Consider the following 24,876-nt stretch of genomic DNA (forward strand, 5'->3'; position numbering starts at 1 on the left):
TAGATTGTTTCTCAAAGTAGCAATTGCCAAAGGGGAGGGTGGCCCTAACACCCCAAGGAGTGAAAATTTGAACAGCCCTTGTGCTTTTGGTGGAGGTCTTTATTTACCTGCAGTGCACCACGACAGGGCCACTGAAGAAGTTGCTGAAAGCGTTCACTCTCCTGCGCAGCTTGAGGAGCAGGTGAGGGTCTTCGGGGACTCCATGGTCTGGCCAGCTGGTGAACTGAATGTGGGTCACTGCTCTCCCAGTTGCTTTTTCTTTTCTCTAGCCAGGGGATAATATTTTTTTTTAGATGATTTTTTTCTCAGAGCAAACTATGGGACATAAGTAAGTGGAAGGGAGGAAAAGTACAAAAAACTCCTCGTGCAAGTTATTTTTCATTCATGATTACATTTTCCTTTCCAATGAATAACTAGGAATTGAGACATCACACAGGACTGGCATGCACCAACCAGTAAGCAATTACTTACCAGGAAGGTAAGTAACATATGGTTAAGTGTAGCTGAAACCACTAGGAACTTTCATGCTGCCAAGCCAAAAACAAACAAACAAAATAAAAACAATAAAACACAAAACAAGGGGATTGGTGGGTGGGTGTGAAAAGATACAAAGTAAAAGCCATTCTCACAGCTGTTTGAAATACTTCTGCTTGGTAGGAAGACAAACAGGATTATTGTCATATGAAGAAAGCTGATTAATTATTTGATTAATGCTATATTTCTCATATTAGAAGTGTCAGCTCGACTGTAGAGAGAGAACTCAGGAGAGTCAGCTCCAGATTACAGCTCATGTTTCTCCCAGTTTCAAGGTAAGCACTAAAAGATACATAATTCATAATTCTCTGACCAAGTATGAAGAAGAACTACCTACATTTAGATAATAGAAGAAACAAACAAACAAACAAACTTGGTTGGTTTTAATTTTCAGATAGGAAATAACTGACTTAATGAAGAATAGTAATGGCAGACTAATCAACATAACCAGAATGGTATTGGCTTCTACATTCTTGGCTTTAGTGCATCATGTCTTTGGCCATGAACCACTGGTGGGATTGTTCCACAGCCTTCCAAGGGCATAGTTGTTAGTGAGGCCACAGGGCCTTAGGAGGCCTTGGGAGAAATAGGCAACTGATATTTTTTTCTTTCACAAAATGTATCTGGATCATATGGAAATACAATTTAGATTACTGAGAAAACCTCCCATAAATGGAATTCAGAGAAAATTTCAACCTTATCTATAAAGACTTCCATTTTTTGACATCTTTATTAAGATATTTTCACATTTCTTTAAAGTGTAAATGTTTTCATTATATTCACAGAGTTGTAAATCATCACCACTGTCTAATTATAGGGCATTTTCATGACCTCCCCAAAAGAAATCCATACAGATTAGCAGTCACCTCTATTCCTGCTCCACCCACCTCAGTCCCAAGCAATCACTAACCAACTTTCTGTCTCTATAAATTTGACTATTGTAGACTTTTCATATGAGCAGAATCATATAATATGTGAGAAGACCACCATTTTAACTATTATTTAAGGCCACACTGACAATTTTCTTTTCGGAACTAAACATTTTATCTCACCTACAGAGTTAGAACTTTAGACTTCTTACAGTAGTCTCTGTGCTATTTGTATATATTTTCCATAATGGTAATAAACCCATTGAGATGAGGGACCATTTTATCATTAATTCAATAATGCAGTCATTCATTTAACACAATTGATGAGCTCTTTATACTTCAAGGGTCACAGCATTATAAACACTTTTGATGTGATGTGGACAAACACTATTTTCACTAGTGACTTAACTTGACCCTGTTGGCTTGTATTATTGTTCTAACCCAACTCTTCCTCCTGCAGTTCATTAAAAAATAATTTTCTAGATATATTTCAATGTCTCACATTTAATATTCCATAATTATATTTTTAGACAAACAGTATGAAAATTAAAATTATGTCGTAAAGCAAACTCACATTTGCAATGGTCAACTTCTGAATGATGTAATCCGGGCATCTTTTGTGCTCATTGATCTCTACAATCACATCTCCAAAAACCCGGCTGCCCTCTTCCATCAATGGCCAGTATAACGCACACTTGTTCTATATTTTAAAAAATCATTAATGATTCCAGTTTTTCATGTAAATGGATTTGTTTATTAAGCATTCTTTGTAAAACAAAAGACACAAAAATGTATTCTTTGAAAGTCTCAAGACATTTTTATAGTCTCCTGTAAACTGTGATGCTTGGAAAGTATTCCATTTCCCATTAAGAGCCCTGAAGTATTTCCTTCATACGACCCAGCAGAAGGATGATCTTCCCAGGCTTAGCTGCATATTAAATGGGGACGTGCTTGGTGGTCAGCAGAAATGATGTGGTTGCGTGTGGTTAATTTCAGGCTGGGGGATGGGGAGGCTTTCACGCTTCCTAAAGTCACGTTACATGAATTTTCATCTATCTGCCTAAGGTCTGTGTGTTTCAAGTATTAACAAGTATTTGTGAAATCAGCCCACAGAAGTGTACTGAACTTAAAATAATACTGCAACAAACTAGGAATCACGTAGGAGTCCAGCAATGAAGCAGAAACATTTAAATGTTATACTTATATACAAATATTTATATATGTGCATATTTAATTTTTCTACAAGTATGAAATTTTAAATCAAGTGTTATACTGATTCAGACAGAGAATGATCTGTTTTGTCATCAAGCACATACACACGTGACTTTTCAAAATGCAGTTCAACACTGTCTTTTCCTAACATCCAGCCTCCACCCTGTGAGTCCTGGACCTTCACCCTATGAACCTTCTGGGTCCTTACCTTGTTCCCTTCTTCACATCGAGTGACCATGACAATAACCGTGGCTTTCTGTTCCCAGATCATCCTCCAGAAATCATCAACAGTTTCATCCCTGGGACCTAGGGGGTAAACAAATAAAAACTGGTAAGAAATATCTCCTTAAATGTGCAATAAAACAATTTTTCAAAAAAGAATGTTGGACTCTCAGAGAAATTACCTTGTGCAGCAATGTATTTCCTGGGTTCTTTGAAACCCTGTTCAAAACACACACAGAGGTATATCATTTACTGAGCGCTCAGTCATATATTTACATGCAAAAGTGTGAGATAGGGAAGTTGCCTTAGATCTGCCATTTCTTGGTTGTGTATTTCCCTGGGCAGTTTCAAATTAAAAGGGGGGGTTTATTAACTCAGTGGCAGTTAACTGTGTCAAATATGTTTGTCAACATTTACAAACAATGTTCATGACCTTCATGGGTCTTTGCTATATACCCTAAACAATTTTTAAAGCTAGATAGACTTTATCTTCATGTGGGAAGGTGCAGCAATTTATAAGCATAATACAGGCACTCCTATATTTTAGATCCTGCCAACCTTTATAGCACCATCTGCCAGAATTCAAACCTCCTTACCAGCCATAGAGATACTTTGGGGAGTTTTACTCAATTTCTTTCAATAAATCATCCTGAGGTTAGCCCCATACTTCTACCTCTTAACGAGTGCTGGGATATACCGCTGATTCCCTAGAATCCTTTTCTGCCACTCTAGATAAGAGATACAATAACTTTCATTTTATTACCTACAATGTCTGCTTTCTCCACTCTGGTTACCAAGGCAAAGAAGGAATAGAGACAGGTGAGACACTGTGCTAGTTTCTTTCAAATTATCTCCTACTCCTCAGACTTACCTCAGTGATCAGAAAAGCCCTTCAGAGAGATAACCTTTGCCCTTAGATGAAATTCAGTCACGTGGGCCACAATAATCCATGATTAATTTTAGTAACTTCTTGAAACTTCTATCTCATGATATAGTATTATTCATACATTCATTTATTCAACAAGTATTCATTGAGTGGCTACAGTCTGTCAAGTACCTATCTAAAATCTGGAGACATATTTTTTCCATGAGCTCCCAGGTCTGCTGGAGAAAAGTATAACTCGATACTATAATTACCATATTTATTTGAACAGAAAATATAAGGTTTTTTTCCCTAGAGACTGTCTAAATCCTTATAAAATCTGCTCTCAATGACTTTACTTTGAAGAACAAGTTATTGTTTGGAAAAGACACTATACACAAATAAAGTTGTTCAACGTTAATTGTGAAGGCCTGCAGTGGTCACCTACAGAATAAGTTAAAATAGAGGCCAAAATTATGACACAGTCTTAGTAATTATTTTTGGACTATGACCTCACATTTGAAAGTGTTAGTTGCCACTATAAACAAGCCTTTTGAATATCATAAGAACAAGAAATTGCATTGTGGATACCAAGAGCACATGTCAGGCCAAGAGGTATGTGTTGCTTGAGATAGAATTTACAGGGACAACATGAAACAAAAATATAAAAACTCTTTTTTTGTTGTTTTTTTGTTTATTTGTTTTTATTTCTACTGCCTTGGGAGACTGACCTAAGAAAACATTGGTATGATTTATGTCAGAGAATATTTTGCCTATGCTCCCTTAAAGGAGTTTTTGATGTCATGTCTTATGTTTAAGTCTTTAAGCCAATTTGAGTTTATTTTTGTGTATGGTGAGAGGGTGTGTTCTTTTTTTTTTTTAATACAGCAGGTTCTTATTAGTTATCTATTTTATACATACTAGTGTATATATGTCAATCCCAATCTCCCTACAAAAACTCTTATGCATCAAACAAAGTTGATGGGAAGTAGGACATTGTACAGGTTAGAGGGCTGTCTCCAGACAAAATGCTTGAGAAAAAACATCCTAGCTTTGCTTCTACTAGCAAAATTGGGAACACCTCAGAGTTGTTGTGAGAGTTCATTGAATCAATATATGTAAAGCACTTAAATTCATGACTGATAAATAGCAAATGTATGATAAATTGTATTATTATTATTATACAGTCATCATAATCATTAATGTCAAGAATTTTGCTCTGGAAAATCATCAGCTATCTCACAAAAGGACACAGAAGTTGCAGATGCTTGTTTCATGAACGATTCAAGTAAAAAGTTTTTTTTTCATTATTCTATAATTTTACATAAATTGTGTGTAGTGGACTGAATAATGTTCCCCAAAAAACTCATGTCCACTCAGAATCTCAGAATGTCACCTTCTTTGGAAATAGGGTCTTTGTGGAAGATGGGGTCATACTGGGTGAAGATGGGCTCTAAATCCAGCGACTGGTGTCTTTTATAAGAGAAAGGACACACAGTGACACAGACACACAGGGAAGAAGGCCATGTGTTGACAGAGGCACAGAACAGGGTGATACAGCTACCAGCCAAGAAACACCAAGGATGGCCAGGAACCACTATAAGCTGGAAGAGGCAAGGAAGAATTTTTCCCCAGACCCTTCAGAGGAAGCATGTCTCTGCTCACACCTTAATTTCAGACCTCCAGCCTCCAGAACTGTGAGATAACACATCTTTGTTGTTTTAAGTCACTCAGTTTGTGATGTTTTGTTATGTCCACTCTGGGGAATTAATACACTGTCTAAATAAATAAATGAATAGATAGATAGAATTTGAACATTTTACTTTCTTCACTGAAAGTTGGTGAAAGCTTATATAATCATGTGGATCAGAACAAACAAACCAAACCTCAATTTCAATTGTTTTTTCTTTGAGAAAAATTTGAAATTACCTTATAAACCAGCATGGATGATAGTATGAGACAGTTTGTCAACTGTTTGATTGTCAAAACCAATTTTTGATAGTCACTGTTTTGGCAGTCTGTGTGGAAATAAACACTCTTACTTTGCTGGTGGAACATATCTGGGTACAACCCCAGTGGAGGACTATTTGGAAATGTCTTTTCAAATTACAAATGCATATTCCCTTTGAGCCGGCAGTTCTTCTTTGAGGAATTTATCCTACAGATATGCTAAAACTCATTGAGAAGTAATATGAGTCAAGATTATTCATTAAACTATTGTTTGTAATAGTCGATTAGAAACCATATTTAACGCTTGTTACTATAGGAACTGATTAAATACCTCATAATGCAGCTATGCCAAGAATTACCCTAAAAATATTAAAGAAAGATGTAGAAATGTTCGGTGTTCAGAGCCAGCAACCTACAGCCTGTGGGTCAAATCAGCATGGCCTGATTTTGTAAATGCAATTTGTTTTTCGGAACAGCCACATTATGTATTGTTTGTAGAAGTGTAGTCACTGGGCTTCAGAGCTGAGTAGCTGTGGCAGAGATGGTATGTCCGGCAAAACCCCAAATATTTGTTATCTGGTCCCTTACAGAGAAAGCTTGCCAGTCCCTGCTTTTTACAGTGATATTTTATGTAACCAAGATATATGTTTTAAGTAAATGAAGCATTATACAGAACAGCGTGAATATTACGTTAACATTTTTGGATAAAGGAGGGGATAACAAATGTTGATGTTTTCTTGTTTGTGTATTAAAAAACTCCCGCTGTATAAATAGGAAACAACATAGAGGTTACCTTTTAGGGTAGGTGGAGGCACTGGGTAAATGGTGGATTGGGTGGGAGGAATTGTTTTTAAGTCTCTCTGTGTTTTTATACTGCTTTTTTTTTTTAAAAAATTCGTGTGATGCATTAATTACTGAACAATTGTTTAATAAATTACATTTTTAAACATTTTAGATAAATTAACCATGCACTATATCCTCATACTGTTACTAATTGAAAAAGGGCAGGGACTTCCCTGGTGGCACAGTGGTTAAGAATCCGCCTGCCAGTGCATGGGACACGGGTTCGAGCCCTGGTCCAGGAAGATCCCACATGCCACGGAGCAAATAAGCCCGTGAGCCACAACTACTGAGCCTGTGCTCTAGAACCTGTGAGCCACAACTACTGAGCCCGTGAGCCACAACTACTGAAGCCCACGTGCCTAGAGCCCGTGCTCCACAACAAGAGAAGCCACCGCAGTGAGAAGCCTGCACACCGCAACGAAGAGTAGCCCCCGCTTGCCGCAACTAGAGAAAGCCCGCGTGCAGCAACGAAGACCCAACACAGCCAAAAATAATAAATAAATAAATTTACTAAAAACAAAAATAAATAAATAAATAAATAAGAAAAGGGCAAAAGTACCAAATTAATCAGAGCCTCCCAGTCCTATCCTCTATGGTGAGGGGCAAAGACGGGGCTCTTATGAGAAATACACACATAGATAATTTAGATAATATCCAGCGTATGACAGGTACAAGAGTATTTTAATTCTTAGTTATCATTCTGTTTGGAAAGAAAAATCCTATATTACCTAGCACCAATAACAAATAATAAATAACTATTCTTGCAAATATTAGTGATTTTGTTGTTTATATCAATGGCATTTATAGCTTCCTTCAAATCATTTCAAATAATATTTCTAAAGATTTTCCATGAGAGGATATATGTATATGTATAACTGATTCACTTTGCTGTACACCTGAAACTAACACAACAGTGTAAATCAACTATACTCCAATAAAATTTTTTAAAAATAAAAAATTTAAACAAATAAAAATTTGCCATAGCAAAGAAGGAGCTGAACGGAATGCATAGATACCAGAAGAATGAAAATAGTCAGAGACAAAATGATGAAGATCTAAAACCATCTGGCTGTTATGCATTTTTTACTCACATCAATATAGCTGGCATTGATATAGTTGGACCCTGCGTCTCCGTTTATGTCAGAGAGTTCAACACGGTTATAATCATCTGTTCAAAGAAAAGAAATATTAAATAAGTGAAATCATGAATAATCAAGTAGCCCAAATGTATGGAAATCCAGTTCTCAATGAGCACTTACAAGGAAGGATGTCAACGTAGCGGTTTTTATTCTGGTTAAAGGGTTTTCGAGCATCCTTGATAGAAAACTTGCCAAATACCCTCGGAATGCTCTGAAAGACACAAAGATCCTTTGGGTCACATTCAAGAAAAACCATTTCCCCTTGCCACTTATCCTTTTGAACAAATGACACCTCCTGGAACGTATTTCCTTTACACCGATGAACAAGTTGCATATGGTAATAAATGAACATTATTAGGAATTATGCAAAAAACACTCTTTAAGAAAAATGAATGATAGGCTACTTGGAAAATAAATCCCATGAAGGAGAGCAAATTTAGCAGTTATTGCTCTGCCACTTTAAAATTCACTGAAAAACACACTTGGATGATTACCTAGAGCAAAAGGACAAAATCAGCCAAATGCGTTTCGAGATACAGCTTCATAACTAGTATTCATACAATGAAGCAGCATTATCTTGAAATGTTGACTAGTTTTATGACGATGATCTTCTGGTCTGCAAATATCTGCTAATAAATAGCTGCTTTGACTCCGTTGCACTATTATGTGGGATAAACTATCAAGGCAAATGGTTATACAATACATTTAAGGTGAATTACGTTGATAACAGAGTAAACTTTCTCATCACGTATCGAGAAGAGCACACACCTGGAATTCAGCCAGGAAGAGCCTCCCTTCATCAGCGATCTTTCTCTTGTAAGTTTCCAACAAAACATCTGCATGGATGGGCTCCACATTCATCAGTTGCTTCTCATCATCTTTAAATGTAGTAAAGATTCACGACTAGTGTTAATGTCTCTCTTTCCCTTGTTCATGCAAATTTCATTAAATATATACCTTGGATTCAGTCCTTAGTGTTTTTCCTTTACATACACATTCCACCTGGAAAATCTCACTCACACATAAAGATTCACCTGTAAACCTATGACGTCTAAATCTTGGGCTCCAGCCCCCTTCTGGCCTTTGTATTAATCTTTCCCTCTTATTCTCAGATTTTCCACCCAGTTATTCCATAGGGACCTCAAAGTCAAGATGTTCAAAGTAATTTTCCCTTTATTCTAGCATCTCAAATCTTGGCAAACAGGACCACCATTCACAAAGTCATTCAAGACGGAAATTTCCAGGTGATCCACGATTTCTCCCTCTGTTCCTGTATCCAACAGGTCACCGTGTACTTTCCATCCTTTCTGCCTGTGATCATGCTCAGGACTTTTCTTCATCCACGTAAGGACATCTTCCAGACTCGTCTCCCTGACTCCAGCCTGTCCCCACCCTGACTTATCTTTTAAACTGCCACAAATTAATCTTCTGTAATACAAATACGAGCCTGCAGCTCTGCTTGTTGAAAAAAACTCACACTATTGTTTGTGCTCCATAGCCTATAGGCTAAAGTTTCAATGTCTAATGTGATATATGATCCCTTTTTATCATCTCACCTGACCCATCTCAACCACACTGTTTCCTACACTTGCTTTACATCTTAGGCATGAGTGTTCTCCAAGTGCATCACACACTTTCTTGTCCTCATGTTTCTGCACACACTGTTCTCTCTACATAGAATGTCCTTCCTCATTTTCTATCTACAAACAGATTCCAGACCAAATATCACCACTGTGAGGATATATACATTTTTTGTTGGATTAAAAGCATTTTATGGCAATAACAATACTCATCTATATTGTAATTTTTTCTTTTTATTGTATCTATTTTAACTTGTGAAATACTGTAAACATATAAATAAGAGAATATGATGAATACTCTATACCCAGGACTCATCTTAATGTGATAATCTCTATAGTTGACTGTGAACAGATTGTGTTAATATTTTATGCCACCAGAGTGAAACTCATTATATGCTAGGCTTGTGAAATAACTTACTAAAGAACAAAATACATATTAATGTAAATAGCTGTAAGTGTATATGAATACTGAAACAACTCCTACTATCCCAGGTATATCTGACAGTAGTTTTTCAGTATTCATGTTAATTTCCCCTATTTTTTAGATGAAGAAAGAAGGTGCCCATTAGGGTTGTACATTTATTTTTTTGTCCGTGGAAATTTTCTATCCAATCATAACTATCAAACTGTCCATGTATGGTTGCTTCTTTGGGTGTTTGGAGATTTCTGGCATTCATTAATTCTGACCTAGGGCCACCTTCGGGGTTTTATGGAGTTTGGGTAAGTTCTAATCACTCCAAGGAGCGATCAGTGTCAACTTTGAGATAAATGCTCCTTGACCCCTGGCAATGGTGCCCCACCTGTCTTAGGTGCCTGTCACTCTTGTGATCTTCATCCATCCCTCAGCGCACCTATAAAAACTAACGCTAGGGACATTTTATCTCCCACTTTAATTTATTCATTGACACGTATGGAACCCACATGCCCACCCAGGTACTGGGGATAAAGCACTAAATGGGAAAGGAAAGCCTCCCTGCCATCCCAGAGCCCACATTCTAGACAAGGGAGGAAGATTAACAAACAAGCGGAATATAAAATACGGTGTCGGCAAGACTCTGCAATGGAAAATAAAGCCTATTGGGGAGCTCCAAGGAACCTGCCCAAAAGCTTCTGCTTATGGATTTGGGACCTGCCCTGGCAGAGGGAAACCCTTCCGAGACAAGTTAAAACCAGATAGAGGAGTTCTGAAATGTTTCCTGTCTTGAGGATGAAAAAAACAAACCATTTCCTATATTATAAACATGTTTTCAACTTCTTTATCTCCTGCCCTTTAAATGGATCAAAAATCACATTTTTAAAGAGAAATGAAAGAAGTACTGTAAACGTTTTTAAGAAGAGAGAAAAAATGGAATATGTTTTCATTTCCTAAGTCAAATTGCCATCTTTTGTCATGTCTATCAATGTGCCTTTAGTGGGAACAGCCAGTGTCCCACCCTGGCAGGGACGTGAATACACTTGCACTCCTCATTTGTGTGGCTTTGCATCTGCTCCTTCCTCAATGTTTCCCCACAATCTTAGAAGACCCAGATTCCTTCCTTCTCCACAATCAGCTTTCCATCTTCCATCTTTCTATAGCACCACACACAGTCCACGACGATGGTATCTATCAAATCTGTCATATTTGTCCACATGTCTCTCTTCCTCTGTTAGATTCTAAACCTTTAAAAGCAGAGTCTGTGGCCTGTCACTGACGTATTTTCAGTGCTGGCACAATATTTGGCCTACTCTGGGAAATGCATAGATCCTTGCTGGTTGAATAAATACATAACTTAAATTTCATCATTGTATCCACAGAGGAAGTCCAGGTTAGATTTTTTTAAATATTGAATTCTTATTTCAAATGAGTAGATTCAAATGGGAGGGGGATAATCACCAGTAAAAAATGTGCATACTTACCCCTTTCAACAAGTTCCTGCTGTTCATCTAAATTGCTGTGAAAATAAGAAATGTAAGTTTGCATACTCTTAAGAAACATAGAAATTAGTTGGCAATCAATTTATGTTTAATGAATGTCTTGAAGGAAGGAGGGAGTGGAGAGGGGGAAGACAAAAAGGAAAAGGGCAGAGGATGGGAGGGGATGATGGGGGGGAGAAAAAGTGGGGAGGAAGAAACCAATCACGGGTGGTCAACCAAACTCGGATAACTGACCACATTATTTTATTTGGAACGTCTTGGTTTTCGTAAAATGTAGTTGTTCCTGGACAGAGGAATGCATATCCTTCCCTAGATACTTCTCTCCTTTGTCATTTCTAGATCTCTCTGACCACTTTTTACTAAAAGAAAAGACACATTCTTTTCATTGGTTATTATTAAAGGGAATCCATCCAGTTATTAGTGAATGTAGAAAATATTAATATTTAATATAAACCAATAAGACCATGTGAAAGTCTTTGATCAAAAGGTCAGTGATGTCCTGGACTTAGTCCTGTCGTCTCTGAATTCACATTTTTCACTTAATTGGTTCCAAAGTGGCCTCATAAATGGGTTTTCATCATTATTACTACTATTATTATTTTTTCATCTTAAAATCAACTCTTACCTGGATCTTTTCTTTTGCAGATCATAGATTTTATAGAGAACAACAAGCAGGGCTATTGATGTCACAATAATCAGAAATACCAGAAATATGATCACTGCATTAGAATTATCTAGAAATGAAAAAGAACACATAAAGAGAGCTTATTATGCCAAATATTTTGCTGGATTCTTTGAAAAGATCATCTTACAGTTTAACGTTTTCATTTCTTTTGAAGTTTTCAAAAAGTACAATTTTTAGAATGAGATCAAAGACAATACATTCCTGATTTTGTAAATCTTGCCTATATTGTTCAGAACCAATAAAACATTTCATATTTTAAGAGCGATAGAGCATAGAAGAGCAATTCTCTTCCTTCCTATCAAATAATGTCCTTTTATGAGATAGTATCATTTATATTTAATTCTCTTTCTTTCAGTCACTCCATTTTGAAGGGATCGAAGAGGTAATCTAGTTACAATTCTCAGAGAGAACCTCCTATAGTTTAACTTTATATGCAGAAGTAGGTAGTCTCTTAAGGGGATCAGAAAGGTCTCTGCCCCACAGAGATAAACCTGCTCATTGAGGTATACAATCAGTTATCCAAGGGACAAAATTATTTCATTCTACAGTTGGGATTAGTCTTACTCTGACCTGTATTTTCACTAAGGTTTAATGTGAAATCACACCCTTTCTTGGAGGAAGGGCAGAGAAAAGAGAGTGTATTGGAAATATGCTTTGCCTTGAATAAGTAGGTCATACTATTTGTCTGCAGTGAAAGTGCAGTAAAGTACCACAGAGGCATTAGGGAGCCAGACTTAGCTCCGCCACTTCCTAGTTGGGACCTTGGCCCAAATCCTTATTATCTTTGTGTCTCCATCCCTAATTCCTAAAATGAGGCTAAACAAATTTGATTCACTGTAAACGTTTAGCACCATGCCTGGAGCATAGTCAGTACTAATTATTCACAATTCACACAAAGTATTTTGAGTCTTTAGTGTGTGTCAAACACTGATTTAGGTACTTAAGATGTCTCAGAGAACAAAACAGACAAAGACCCCTGTCCTCATGGGACTGATGTTCTGGGACGTAAGACAGACAGTTAAGAATATACACATTAAGTAAGTGAATGGTAAAGTAGGTTGGAAGATGATAAAGACTGGGAAGGTAAGGAGTTAGCTAAGGAGGTACTGGCGGATGCTGGTTCTAGGCACAGGTGTAGTTAGGTGAGAGCCTGGAGGCAGGAACATGCCCCGTGTCCAAGGAGCAGCAAGAATCCAGAATCCGGAGAGGCTGAAGTGGAGGGAGAGAGAGATGGGCAGCAGGCGATGCCATTTGAGAATATGGCCAGGAGTTGGCAGAGCGCAGGGGTCAGGTTGGAGGGCCTTGTAAATCATTTTAAGGTTACGTTGTTTTGTTATTGTTGTTTTTTGTTTTGCTTTGTTTTGTTTTGCTTCACTGCTTATCTTGTAGGATCTTAGTTCCCCAACCAGGGTTCGAACCCAGGCCCACTGCAGTGATAGAGCAGAGTCTTCACCACTGGACCACCAGGGAATTCCCAGTTACACAGGTTTTGGAGTTAAATGTGTAGCACTTGCAGGATTTTGAGTAGAGGAGTAATTAACTCTAATGTGTGCATTATACAGATCCTTAGGACCCCTTATTGAAAATGCCATAACCCAGGCAAAATATGACAGTGGTTAAGATGAGGTAGATGGCTCTGGAGTTAGGTGAAGTAGTCATCCAGTGCTACAGTGAACGGAGATCAGGAGGGCTGTGGGCAGAACAGCCTTCTGAGGGGAACAGAAGCTCAGTTTTGGATTTGACAGTCTGAAAGAACAATTAGATGCCCAAGTGGAGGCACCAAGTAGGAAACTGGATATGCAGATCTGAGGCTCTCCTACCATAAATCTCACGAGGAAGGGGCTGGGACTGGACATTAATTTGAGAGTCTTCAACACAGATCTGTTACTTAAAGCTATGAGATTGACTAATTCACCAGGAAATTAAAATTGGATAGAAAGGAAAGAAACCCCAAGACTGAGTCCTGAGACACTCCAGTATTCAAAGGTTGGAGGAGAAAGATGGAACCTGCAAAGGGACTCACAAGTGAAATAGGAAGAAATGAGCTTTACTGTTGGGAGTTGCAGGGGGTAAAGAAATAGGGTGGCAACCAAAGAGGAAATAGGGTCAAAAGAAATATTGTGGTTGTTGCTGTTTTTTGTTGGTTTTTAACAACTGCATCTTGATGAGACCCATCCAGCACAGAGGGGAAATCATGATGCAGGAGAGAAAGAAGAAAACTGTTACATCAGGGGTTTGGGTTGACAGGATCAAGGGATTCAAGAGTAATTGCAAGAGAGTGGCTATGGATTATGGATTAATGGTTAATCCATGACGATGGATTATGAATTAATATTGTGCACAGAGGGAGTGGAGGACCCAAGGGGATGAGGGGCTGTCCATCAGGGTTCACTACCATGGCTATGGTTCGCGGAGATAGGGAGAGACTTAGTGCTCTTACTATTTTCAATGAGGAAAGAAATTCAACCCTCTTCAGTCATGTTTCTAAGGCAATACAGAAATTGTATGTTTTAGGCAGGGGTAGGCTGAGAAGACTGGGTGTTTTGAAGGAAATATATGGTGAGCAGAATTCCAAGATACGCCGCCCAAGATTTCCAGGTCCTGGTTACTTCAGAAAATACTAACTAGGTACTGCTGCAAAGCGATTGTGCAGAGAGAATTCAAGCGTCAAGTCAGTTGGGACTGGAAGATACGGAAATTGTTCTGGGTGAGTCCAAACTAATCATGAGCTCTTTAAAAGCAGAAGTCAGAGATCTGAAGCACCAGGATCCCACACACTGCTCTGGCCTGAAGATGGAGGAGGCCAGGTGGAAAGAACGTGAGGGGCCTCTGGGAGCTGAGTGCAAGCCCTGGCCGGCAGCCCCCAAGGAAATTGGGTCATCGGTCCCACAACAGCAAGAAACAGGACTCCGTCAACCTGGAATGACCTCAGAAGCACTTTTTCTGCATATTCTCCAGATAAAAACTCATTCTGGCCAACATCTAGATTTCAGCTTTGAGCTGAAGACCTGGTCACATGGAGCCGGAATTGTGACCTACGGAATTATGAGCTAATGAACAGGTGTGGTGTAAAGCCACTGAGCATGCAGTAATTTGTTGGACAGCAAGAGAAAACTAATACAAAGCATTACCTCCCTGTGATTTTTGCCTGGAGACAGTCCGTATAGTTCAGCGTGGCTGAAGCCACAGCCTCCTCCCCTCCCTTGCTTCCTTCCTTCCTGCCTGTGGCTGACACTGACTGACTCTTAAGCACACCTCTTTTCTCTTCCTTCCAGCTTTCCTTGCTGTTAAGTGTGTCCAGGTAACTGAGATAAGGGTAGAAGGCATATAAGCCTCTTCTGGGTCTGGTGTTTACCCACCCTCTGGAGAGACACTTCACTTCGTCTCTTCTCCAAACTGCTGGCTGGATGCTGGTTGTCCTCACAAATTCAGAAGCCATGTGTGGGAGAGGTCAGCCCCTGTGTCAGCCTGGAGTTTTGAATGGTGTGTGGAGCAGAACCCCACCCTCTACATGCCCACAAACATCCCCAATTGGTGTGGAGTAAGAAATAAATGTCTGTTGTGTTACTTCACTGGGATTTGGGGGCTTAACTGTTATAGCATCCATCGTTGCCTTAACTGATTGGTACCCCTCTTCATCCCATACTGACTGAGCAAATGCTACGTGTCCTAAAACTGTGACGGTCTCTGGGGATATGACAGAAAATAGGCATAAAAAGGTACCAGTTCTGAGGGAATTTTCCTTACCTTTGGGGAAAAAGAAAGGCTAGACAGGTAAATAAAATAATTATATATTTTCCTTATATTTAAAGGAAAAAAATAGAGTGGTAAGAAGGTAAGGGGAACCTATTTTCTGTATGGTCCGTGGAAGACTTCCTGAGCATGAGACATTTCTCCTACAACCAGAAAGATGGAGTGACTCAGCCAGGCCAACGGCTGCCCAAACAGCGTGTCTCATGCTCCAGATGTCTCTAACTGGAGATTCATAAAAACAGGAACATAGAAAATTAATTTCAGATGGAGATTGTCAGATGTCAGAGCTGAGTCTGCATCCTGGCTCTGGCATTTCTTTGACTCTTAACATGGGGCAAAATGATTAAATTGTCCGAGTTTAAATTTTCTCATCTATAAAATGGGAATGATTTGATCTTCTTTAGAAAGGTGTTGTGAGGATGCCTATATACGTGTCATGTGTGTGTCTATATCTATATTTATGTCTATATGTATGTATATCTATCAAGTGAGAAAGAGAAGGCCAGCAGCATATACAAGAATTTTGCAAAAAACACACCAAATGGTGTTGAGTGAGCATTGCAATCCATGGCAATTAATTAGGGCTGTTGGTTCTATAGAAACATGACATAGCATCAGATGTGCCTCCATAAACGTATTAATAATAGAACAACCAAGGCTTCAGATACGTCCCGTGGCCTAAGACTTGCTCTTCTCTCTTCTCTCTAGGAGCCCCTGTAACACTGACCGAGGCGAAGATCCATGATGGCAGACAGGATGGGAGACGGGGAGCCAGAGGTTGAGAGATTTCGACAAGTTTTGGAAGGTAGGAAGCAAAGGAGAGGAAGCCACAACCAGAGAAGCATGTGGTGACGAGGGACACACACCTTCCCAAGAACACCTGGGCCTCAAGCTCCCAGGCACCATGGACAGTGGAAACCAATCAAAAGACCAAAATGGCACAATTGAGGGTCTATTTATAGAAAACCCAGGCATCTCTTGAAAGACACACCAGGGAGGAGGAGACACAAGCCTACTCTTTGGAAAAATTGAATGGAAGAGGTAGGAGTCTAGAGGTAAAATCAGGCTCCAAGTAGAGAAGGGAGGAGGCCCAGCACGGAAGTGAAGCAGGAGAAGCAAGTGTCTGCATGTGGAATGGTTGGACACTGGCCCTGTGCCCTCCCCTGAGGGAACCATCCCGCACCCTCCACTCTACCGCAAGGACTAGTTGTGGACTCATTTCTGGAGATTATGAATGATGCCGGAGAAAATAAATCAGTAACAACACAGAGAATCTCCTCAGTCAATACGGCCCCTTAAGGACCACAGAACTTCTAATCACCTTCTCCCCTGTGTCACTGTAACTCTGGTCAGACTGCCCATGAGAACGGAACTCTCAAAGAAACCCTCAACACAAAAGGCAGATGCCAAAATAATACATCGACTAATGATTCCAAAATATGACTAAGATGAGCTCCAAAAAGACTGCAAAAAGAAAGTGGAACAAAGAAAACTTCCCAGAGATACAAGTCTCCAGGTCACGAAAGCCAATAGCATCCAGGAAAATAAGTGAAAAAGACCCATGTCAGACCAAGAATAAAGAGGAAAGCCTAAACGTTCTAGAGAGAAAATAAAATGAGGGAACATACGAAAAGAATGAGAAGCAGGATGGCATTAGAAAGTAATACTGGATGTAGGGGAACAAAACTGAAATACTTTAAATTCTATAGTTTTAAACTTAAAATCTATGCCAGAGCAAAATATTGATTGTGTTAGAATAGAATATAGATATTTTCATGCCTGCAGAAATTAGAATATTTTCTTCTTACACTAGAAGATATAAACCAGTAAAAACAACAACAACAACAACAACAAAACCCATGAGATTCAAATACAGCAATTTTAAAATGGGAAACTGATAAAGGAAAATTTTATGATGGTAGCCTCAGAGAGTTCCACAAGAAAAGGACCCCAGGAATTCAATTGGGAATGTTGTCAAAATGCAGATGATGGAATGTGATACCAGAGAAACTCAGTAATACATTTCTAGCAGCTGTGCTTTTGCAATTCGAAACCCAAGCCCTCCCCTGGAGTAGATGTCAGTATTAAAATGTGAAGACATTATTTATCTCTTATGAAAATGCTGTTGTTAGCAAAGAGTTAATACTTTTTCTGCTTTATGGGCAAAAAGGAGCATAGGATAACCTCCTAGCTCCACTGAAGGAGAAATCTGATGAAGATGGAATAGTAGCTGTGTCACCAGGCAACATTGCTAATGTAAACACAATCCCTGATTTCCAAACGGCATCTGGACAGGAGGGTTATGTATGAATGATGGTATCCTGGTGGGAAGCCCTGGCCTTGATTTCCCTGAATGCACTAACCCCTGGCACATCTTGTTACTGGGTGCATCCCTGTTGGCACATCTGGTAGCTATAACTGTGGCACTATTATAAGAGATACATGGGGCTTCTAAGCCAGGGTCGCTCCCACACATATGGCCTCAGTCTTATAGCTCAGTTGCCTCTAGAGGGTCAAAGAGTTCATAGTCCCCGGACTGCAGTGGGCAATGCTAGCAGGATTTTCTTGGCCAGATCCCCTTGCTGGCTGTGTTTCCCACTCTGTGTTTCTCTGAGGGAAATGGTGCCAGGCCTGGCTTATTAAGATAGGAGTATGAAATGTCCAGTGGAGTCTACGACCCCAAGAATAAATGCTGCCACTATAAATTATTTACATAATCAGAAAAACTCAATGAAGCTGTTGTTATAGTAAGGGCTTATAAAAGAAAAGTATATGGAAATAAAGTCAAAGATACTTGGCTGAATTTGTTTGGCATTTCACATTAGGAGCTTTTATTTTATAAATCTGAGCAGAAAGAACTAAAATTTTGTATGGGACTTAGTAAAGCAGTTTGGAAAATAAGCTGTTTTTATATCTTCCCTCTTTGGAAAGACTTGGGAAAATGAAGCATTAATGATTGTGCACGTGCAGGTAGTTGACAAAGACGGAGAAGTGACAAGGTGACATCAGAAACAGCCTGTGTTTCGTAACACTGCACCGGGAGCTTTGAATTGAATTGAATTGAATTGAATTTAGAAAGCTAACAAGTAGAGAAAACTTAAAGCAGTGTGCTAAGTCTTCTTCCTCCGCAGGCTCAGATCAATAAGCAACATTAAAACTCTAGAAAGAGCAGCAGACAATATCCCTTTTATATATGGAGGAAACTATAGAATTGAAAACAGAAATGGTGAAAAGTGGTCATTTTGGAGAGCAGAACATTTTGGTGAGGGAAGGTGACACATGGCTTTCTTCATTTCAGTGATTTTTTTCTAGAGTGACCTTTGTTTTGATTAAAATATTTTAAAATATTAGTGACAAAACATTAAAAAGCCATACTGTTATTAGGGAATGTGTATCCTAGCTCAGTTGGGTAAATCAGCACAGATTTGTATGTAACGCCTGCTTCTGCTAAGCAAATGCTTGAGGGACAGAATAAAAAAAGGTGACAATTTCTAACACATACACAAAACAAACATGCTTGTTACTAACATGAAGAAATGCCATAAGCATAATCATAATATTAGTCTGTGCAGGTAAATACTTTATGAATTATTTTATGAACTCTTTTAATAATTTAATATCTTAATTTGAATTTAAGATATTATATTTTAATATGGTGTTCACCTGTACATCTGTTTGCACACACAACTTAAAATATAATGTTTTTTGGAAAATATATAATATAAACATTTAATAATTAAACATGAGTAGGAATGTAAAATAATAAAGCTAAGTGCTACTATATATTTAATATAAATATAATAAATAGCTAAGTGATGACTTACAAGATGTTGATTGTGAAACAATTATTGGATGACCAGCATATTTCCCATTGTGATAAAAAACCTGAATTTCAGTAATAAAAGAGAAAATAGTTTTCTAGTGTAAATTTATGAATCACAATATAACACATACATATTTGTCATACATTGTTGTTTATTTTCATAAAAAATATACTGGTTAACTTTAATTTAAAGTTGAAACTTCAAGATTATGTCAATACTTTATTATCAAAATGTTTTAAAGAACATATTTACCAGTGAAAAAGATATAAAGAAATCTTAGCCCATTTAGCAATAATAATAATACTAATAGTTATAATCAGCAAGAATAAGTGAAAATGAAGGAATAAAATCCAACACATCAAAATGTTCATCATTTAAAGTTGATTCCCTATTAATAGGCTAACATCTTCATAGTTCTTTCAAAAGGAAATTCTGCTGTATACTCTTTAGAAGTTATACATAAAACGTACAAAAAAGTTTTTAAGGCTAAGTGGAAACAATATAATGTAAGAATCACAGTATTTATATTCAAGTGATATTTAGTTCAGAAGGGTTAAAATGATCAAGATTGATGATACAGGGTAAACTCTACAGTGTAGACATAAGTAGTTCAAAATATTGAACACAATAAAGCAAAACAATTTAGATATACAAGGAAACAGCATGGAGCAGGAAAGCATTAAGAATCTTCAGCAAAAAAACAGCTGAAGCAAAAATAGATCTAAAGAGTATTAATAGAAGAGATTAATAATAAATCTGAAAAATATATATCTAAGCTTTTACCCCATGGAGGGTATATAATATCCTCAGTACTCACAGAGTATTCATAAATATTTATCACACACTGAGCTGTAAAAATTACTGTAGATTCCAAAGGGCAGAAATTGTAAAGGACAATTATCCTTTTAAACTAATAATTAATTGCAATAAAAAATTCAGGAACCAGAAATGTAGAAAAGTCTCTTTAAAAAAAAAGGTAAATTAAAAATTCTTCCAAATTACAATTATATACTCTTTAGAAATTATCAATAATAAGAACAATCTACTTTAAAAATCCACTCATTAAATCTTATGTCAGTCATTGAGAAATTAGTAATAAGTAATATAGACATGGGATAGAGTCAAAATTTTACCAAAGAACAATCCGTAGCTTTATTTATTTATTTATTTTTAGTTAATAAAAAGGAAAAGGAGAAAGAAATAAATGGTCAAAAATCACTTTCAATGCCCAAACTACCAGAATATCAAAACAAACCTACAATAAAAGAAAGTAATACATTAATGATTATAAAAACAACTGTATTAATTTATTAACCAGAGATTACAATGATGAATAAATTTAAAATGATTGCTCCCTCATGAAGGTATAAATGTAGCAGTGGATTCTGAAATAAACTTAAAAACAAGTTATGGGAACTTCAGTGAAGAAAACAAGAGGCAGCCTTTTGAAGAGTGAGGAAGAGAAAGGATAACTGAATAATTGTCTCCTAATTTGAATTTTGAGATTGCATTTTAATACGTTTACCTATATTTTTCCAGAATAGCTTATCATCATTGACAAATGGGAGAAGAAAATTCTAGCAAGAGAGGAATGTTCAGTAAAGTGCCTAAAAGAGAGTAAAACCTGAGTGTTTGGAGAAAAGAAAAGGAAGCCAGTGTGCCTGGAGCTTCCTGGGTACTGAGGGAGGTGAAGTGAAATGTACGATAATAGGTAATAACAAAGTATTTCTTTTATTCCGACTCTTCTTTGGGAAAATATAAGTGGCACACCCACTCAAAAAGGGTAACTAGAAAAGAACAGTAATATCGAAAGATAACGTAAATGATTCTCAAAGAATCTCTCTGTGTTAAAGGGACTAAAACACATTTTTCGGTGAACAAATAATTCCTGTATTATTTAAAGTTATAAAACACAGAACAGGCAAATGTCTCCAACCTGTTTTATCAGGTTAGCATAACCTTCATACAAAAATGTGGAAAGAATGATGTGTGTCCCCACCTATGCCAGCGTCGCCTTTACCCACTTATTAAATGACCTCATTTATGAATGCCTATTCATAAAAGCTTAATAAAATATTAAGCTGTTGAGCTCAATAATACTTTAAAGGAATAATACACAATGACAGAGCAGGGTTTTTTTCTTGGAATGTGACACTGGTTCAACATTAGAAAACCTATCACTATAATTCAGCATATACACCAATCACACCATAGCATCACAACCATGGCAGACCCAACATAGTACCATAAAACACATTTGATAAAGCCAAACCTACGTTTCTGGTTAAAAACAAAACAAGAAAGCTTATGTATACCTAAACACTTCTTTAAGTGATAAGAATGTGAAGCAGATTGTCAACATGACATTAAGCAATCAACTGTGGAAATTCCCATTAAACCAAAAATAAAAGTGAGAGATTTGACTGAATAAAAATAAAAGGGGAAATTGTGTATGAGTTAAAGTGCTATAAAGAAAATTAAAATGCAAACTATACACTGAAAACAAATTTGCAAGTCATAGGACGAAGAGTTTAATACTATTAATAGCCAAGAAGCATTCCCAAAGAAAACTAGACAAAGGAGCAGGAAGGATGTTACTACAAGACAAATAACAAAACGATATTTCTCCTCAACAGTAAGTAAAGAAAATCTATAAAAACAAAAAGAGATGCCAGTACAGTATTCCACCCACTAAATATCAAAGGAAAAGGGGATACGCAGTGTTGGTGAGATTCTCCAGAGCAGTTATTTCACACACTGCCATGGGAACGGCAATTTGGTAACTTCCACAGGGAAAAGAAAAAGTATCATAAAAAATCTCAAAATACATGTCAATTCCTTTTGACCCAATACATTCATTTCCGGGAATTTATTCAGACAGAAATGATAAAAGACATATTCAAAGATGTTGTTATTTCCCAGTAAGAGTGTTTGCTGACTGTTGTCAAAACAGGCATAGTTAGTAGAAGGTGATAAAGCCATAAGATAGAATCTTACGCAAACATGAAAAACTAGTAGCGGAATATTTAACATGGAAAAACGTTCGCGATACAGTGACTTATGAAACATGCGGTTTATCAAACGGTGTGCTCATATTAAGGAATTTGTGAGATCATGGAAAATCTACATCTGTCTCTCCCTCTAGTTCCTGGCACAGAGCTCCCAAAACCCTTGTGTCTCCTAACTGATAAGAGCGCTAGGAACATTTTTGTCTTTGGTCTTTGACCCTGATTCCTGACACAGAGCTGCAGAAAACCTTGTAACTTCCAGGGCGACAGTCTTTTACTCTATTGAGCTGATTCTGGGTGGGTTCCTGGATGGCTCCCACATGAGGGCTGGTCACTGGAAAGACCAAGCCATGATTAGTCTCAGAAGTTTCAGCCCCTCCCCTCCCCCAGTCTCTTGAGAAGGGAGAAGGGCTGAAAATGGAGTTAATGATTTATCATGCCTATGTGATGAAGCCTCCATAAAATCCCAGAAGTACTGGGGTCAGAGAACTTCCAGGCTGGGGAACACACTCACACCTAGAGGGTGATACACTCCCAACTCCACGGGGACAGAGGCTCCTGCACTTGGGACCCTCCCAGACCCCACCCTACGTATCTCTTCATCTGGCTGTTCACCTGTATCCTTTCTCAAAACCTTTAATAAACTGGTAAATGATGTAAGTGTTTGCCTGAGTCCTGTGAGCTGCTTTAGTGAATTAATCAAACCAAAGGACATGGGTCATGGGAACCCCTGATTTGCAGACAAATCGAGCTACAAAGTGGTGGGGACTTCCTACTTGTCATTGTCTTCTGACATAGGGTGGGACCAATCTCGTGGGACTGAGCCCCTCACCTGTGGAATCTGATGCTACCTCTGGGTACATGGTGTTGAAATTGAATGGACACCCAGCTGGTGTCACAGATACTTGCTTGATGCGGGGAAAAACGTTCACACATTTGGTGACCAGAAGTGTCAGAAGTGAAGTGTTTCAGGTGTCCGATTTTCTTTGGAAATGCTTCCCTGTGTTTCTTATAGTGAAGAACACACAGGAGATAGAATGAACTGAGGTTCTTCCCTACAGCAGGAGGAAAAGACTGAGTTTTCCCATTTTAGAAGTATACACACAGAATATGATCAGTAGACAGCGAGCTTATGGGTGAGCTTTTTAACTCTCTGTGTACACTGCTATTTCCTTACATTTATTTCTGCTATTTTTTAATCTCAATGTACCTGTAAAAAAGTTTGTAATTTAAAAAGTCACATTAGTGGGCTTCCCTGGTGGCGCAGTGAGAAAGAGTCCACCTTCCGGGGACACAGGTTTGAGCCCTGGTCCGGGAAGATCCCACATGCCACGGAGCAGCTAGGCCCGTGCGCCACAACAACTGAGCCCGTGTGCCACAACTACTGAAGCCCACGTGCCCAGAACACGTGCTCCACAACAAGAGAAGCCACTGCAATGAGAAGCCCGTGCACCACAGCGAAGAGTAGCCGCTGCTTGCCGCAACTAGAGAAAGCCCGTGCACAGCAACGAAGACCCAATGCATCCAAAAATAAAATAAATAAAAAATAAAAATAAAGTATTAAAATTTTTTAAAAGTCACAGTAGTAAAGATAAATAGCCTAGATGAATAAAAGTTGTGGCAAAGTAATAATCTACTGTGCATGAAATGTTGTGCTTCTTGACACGGGAGCAATAATTTAGCTATAAGTAAATCACGTTAAAGGTCAAAAATAATCCAACAAAATATGTGTTGTAAACAACTGTATTATGTACTAGAGATGAAAAGTTTGGAGTCAAACTTTTACACTTTTAAAGTGTGATTCCGTTAGACCTCAGAGCTTCGTGAGCACTGGTGTTAGTATTATTTAAATACTGCAGAATAATCACTATAATGTATATCAGTAATGTATGATTATGGAAATTGTAATCTTACCTGAAACGTATATTCTGTTGAATATTGAAGACCTTCTACCAAGAATGTGCACTTTTGTTGTTGTAATTCTTTTACAGTCGAGTGATTTCCAATACTAACTATCAAATGGTACGTCCCTGTCTTGGGGCCATTAAAGTCGTCAGGAGGTTTACAGTTCACATTCATACTATTATCTGTCTTCCTTGAAACACGTAAGTCCTTGACCTTGCTTGGATCTATCAAAATGAAGAAATATTTTATTTTTAATCATTTGGTAAACGCGTATTTAAATTACTGGACAATATATGTGTACAGTATAAACTGTTTTAAGTGCTTATTTGGGTGTTACAGATGGGGAAGTTAGGATAGAACATACATAAAAAGCTATAACAAAACATCTGAAAATAAATTACACATTCATTTGATGAATATTAGCATGTAAGTTGTACTTGAAACTATGAGATTTTTTGCAATTCCCCCAAAGAGAGTGTGTAGAAATAGAAAATAGAGAAGAAAGGAGTGGAGGGGAAGGGAGGGGAAACCCCGAAGGCCTACGAACAGTCCAGGTCCTCCTTTTGGAAATGCTTA

General features: G+C 38.0%; 1 protein-coding gene across 1 annotated transcript in view; it reads right to left on the reverse strand.

The window, feature by feature from the left end:
- PTPRC (protein tyrosine phosphatase receptor type C) overlaps nt 1-24,876 on the reverse strand; it is a 122,640-nt gene that overhangs the window by 14,576 nt on the left and 83,188 nt on the right. The window contains exons 12-22 of the mRNA XM_082672782.1: nt 24,310-24,524; nt 19,388-19,448; nt 11,751-11,859; nt 11,108-11,142; nt 8,400-8,509; nt 7,752-7,842; nt 7,584-7,660; nt 3,020-3,056; nt 2,824-2,921; nt 1,978-2,103; nt 108-265 (exon numbers count right to left, since the gene is read on the reverse strand). Coding sequence (XP_082528908.1) covers nt 108-265; nt 1,978-2,103; nt 2,824-2,921; nt 3,020-3,056; nt 7,584-7,660; nt 7,752-7,842; nt 8,400-8,509; nt 11,108-11,142; nt 11,751-11,859; nt 19,388-19,448; nt 24,310-24,524 — 1,117 coding nt within the window. The remainder of the gene's footprint in view (nt 1-107; nt 266-1,977; nt 2,104-2,823; nt 2,922-3,019; nt 3,057-7,583; nt 7,661-7,751; nt 7,843-8,399; nt 8,510-11,107; nt 11,143-11,750; nt 11,860-19,387; nt 19,449-24,309; nt 24,525-24,876) is intronic.

The sequence above is a fragment of the Grampus griseus genome (assembly GCF_964374135.1).
Source record: "Grampus griseus genome assembly, chromosome: 1".
Classification (NCBI taxonomy): domain Eukaryota; kingdom Metazoa; phylum Chordata; class Mammalia; order Artiodactyla; family Delphinidae; genus Grampus; species Grampus griseus.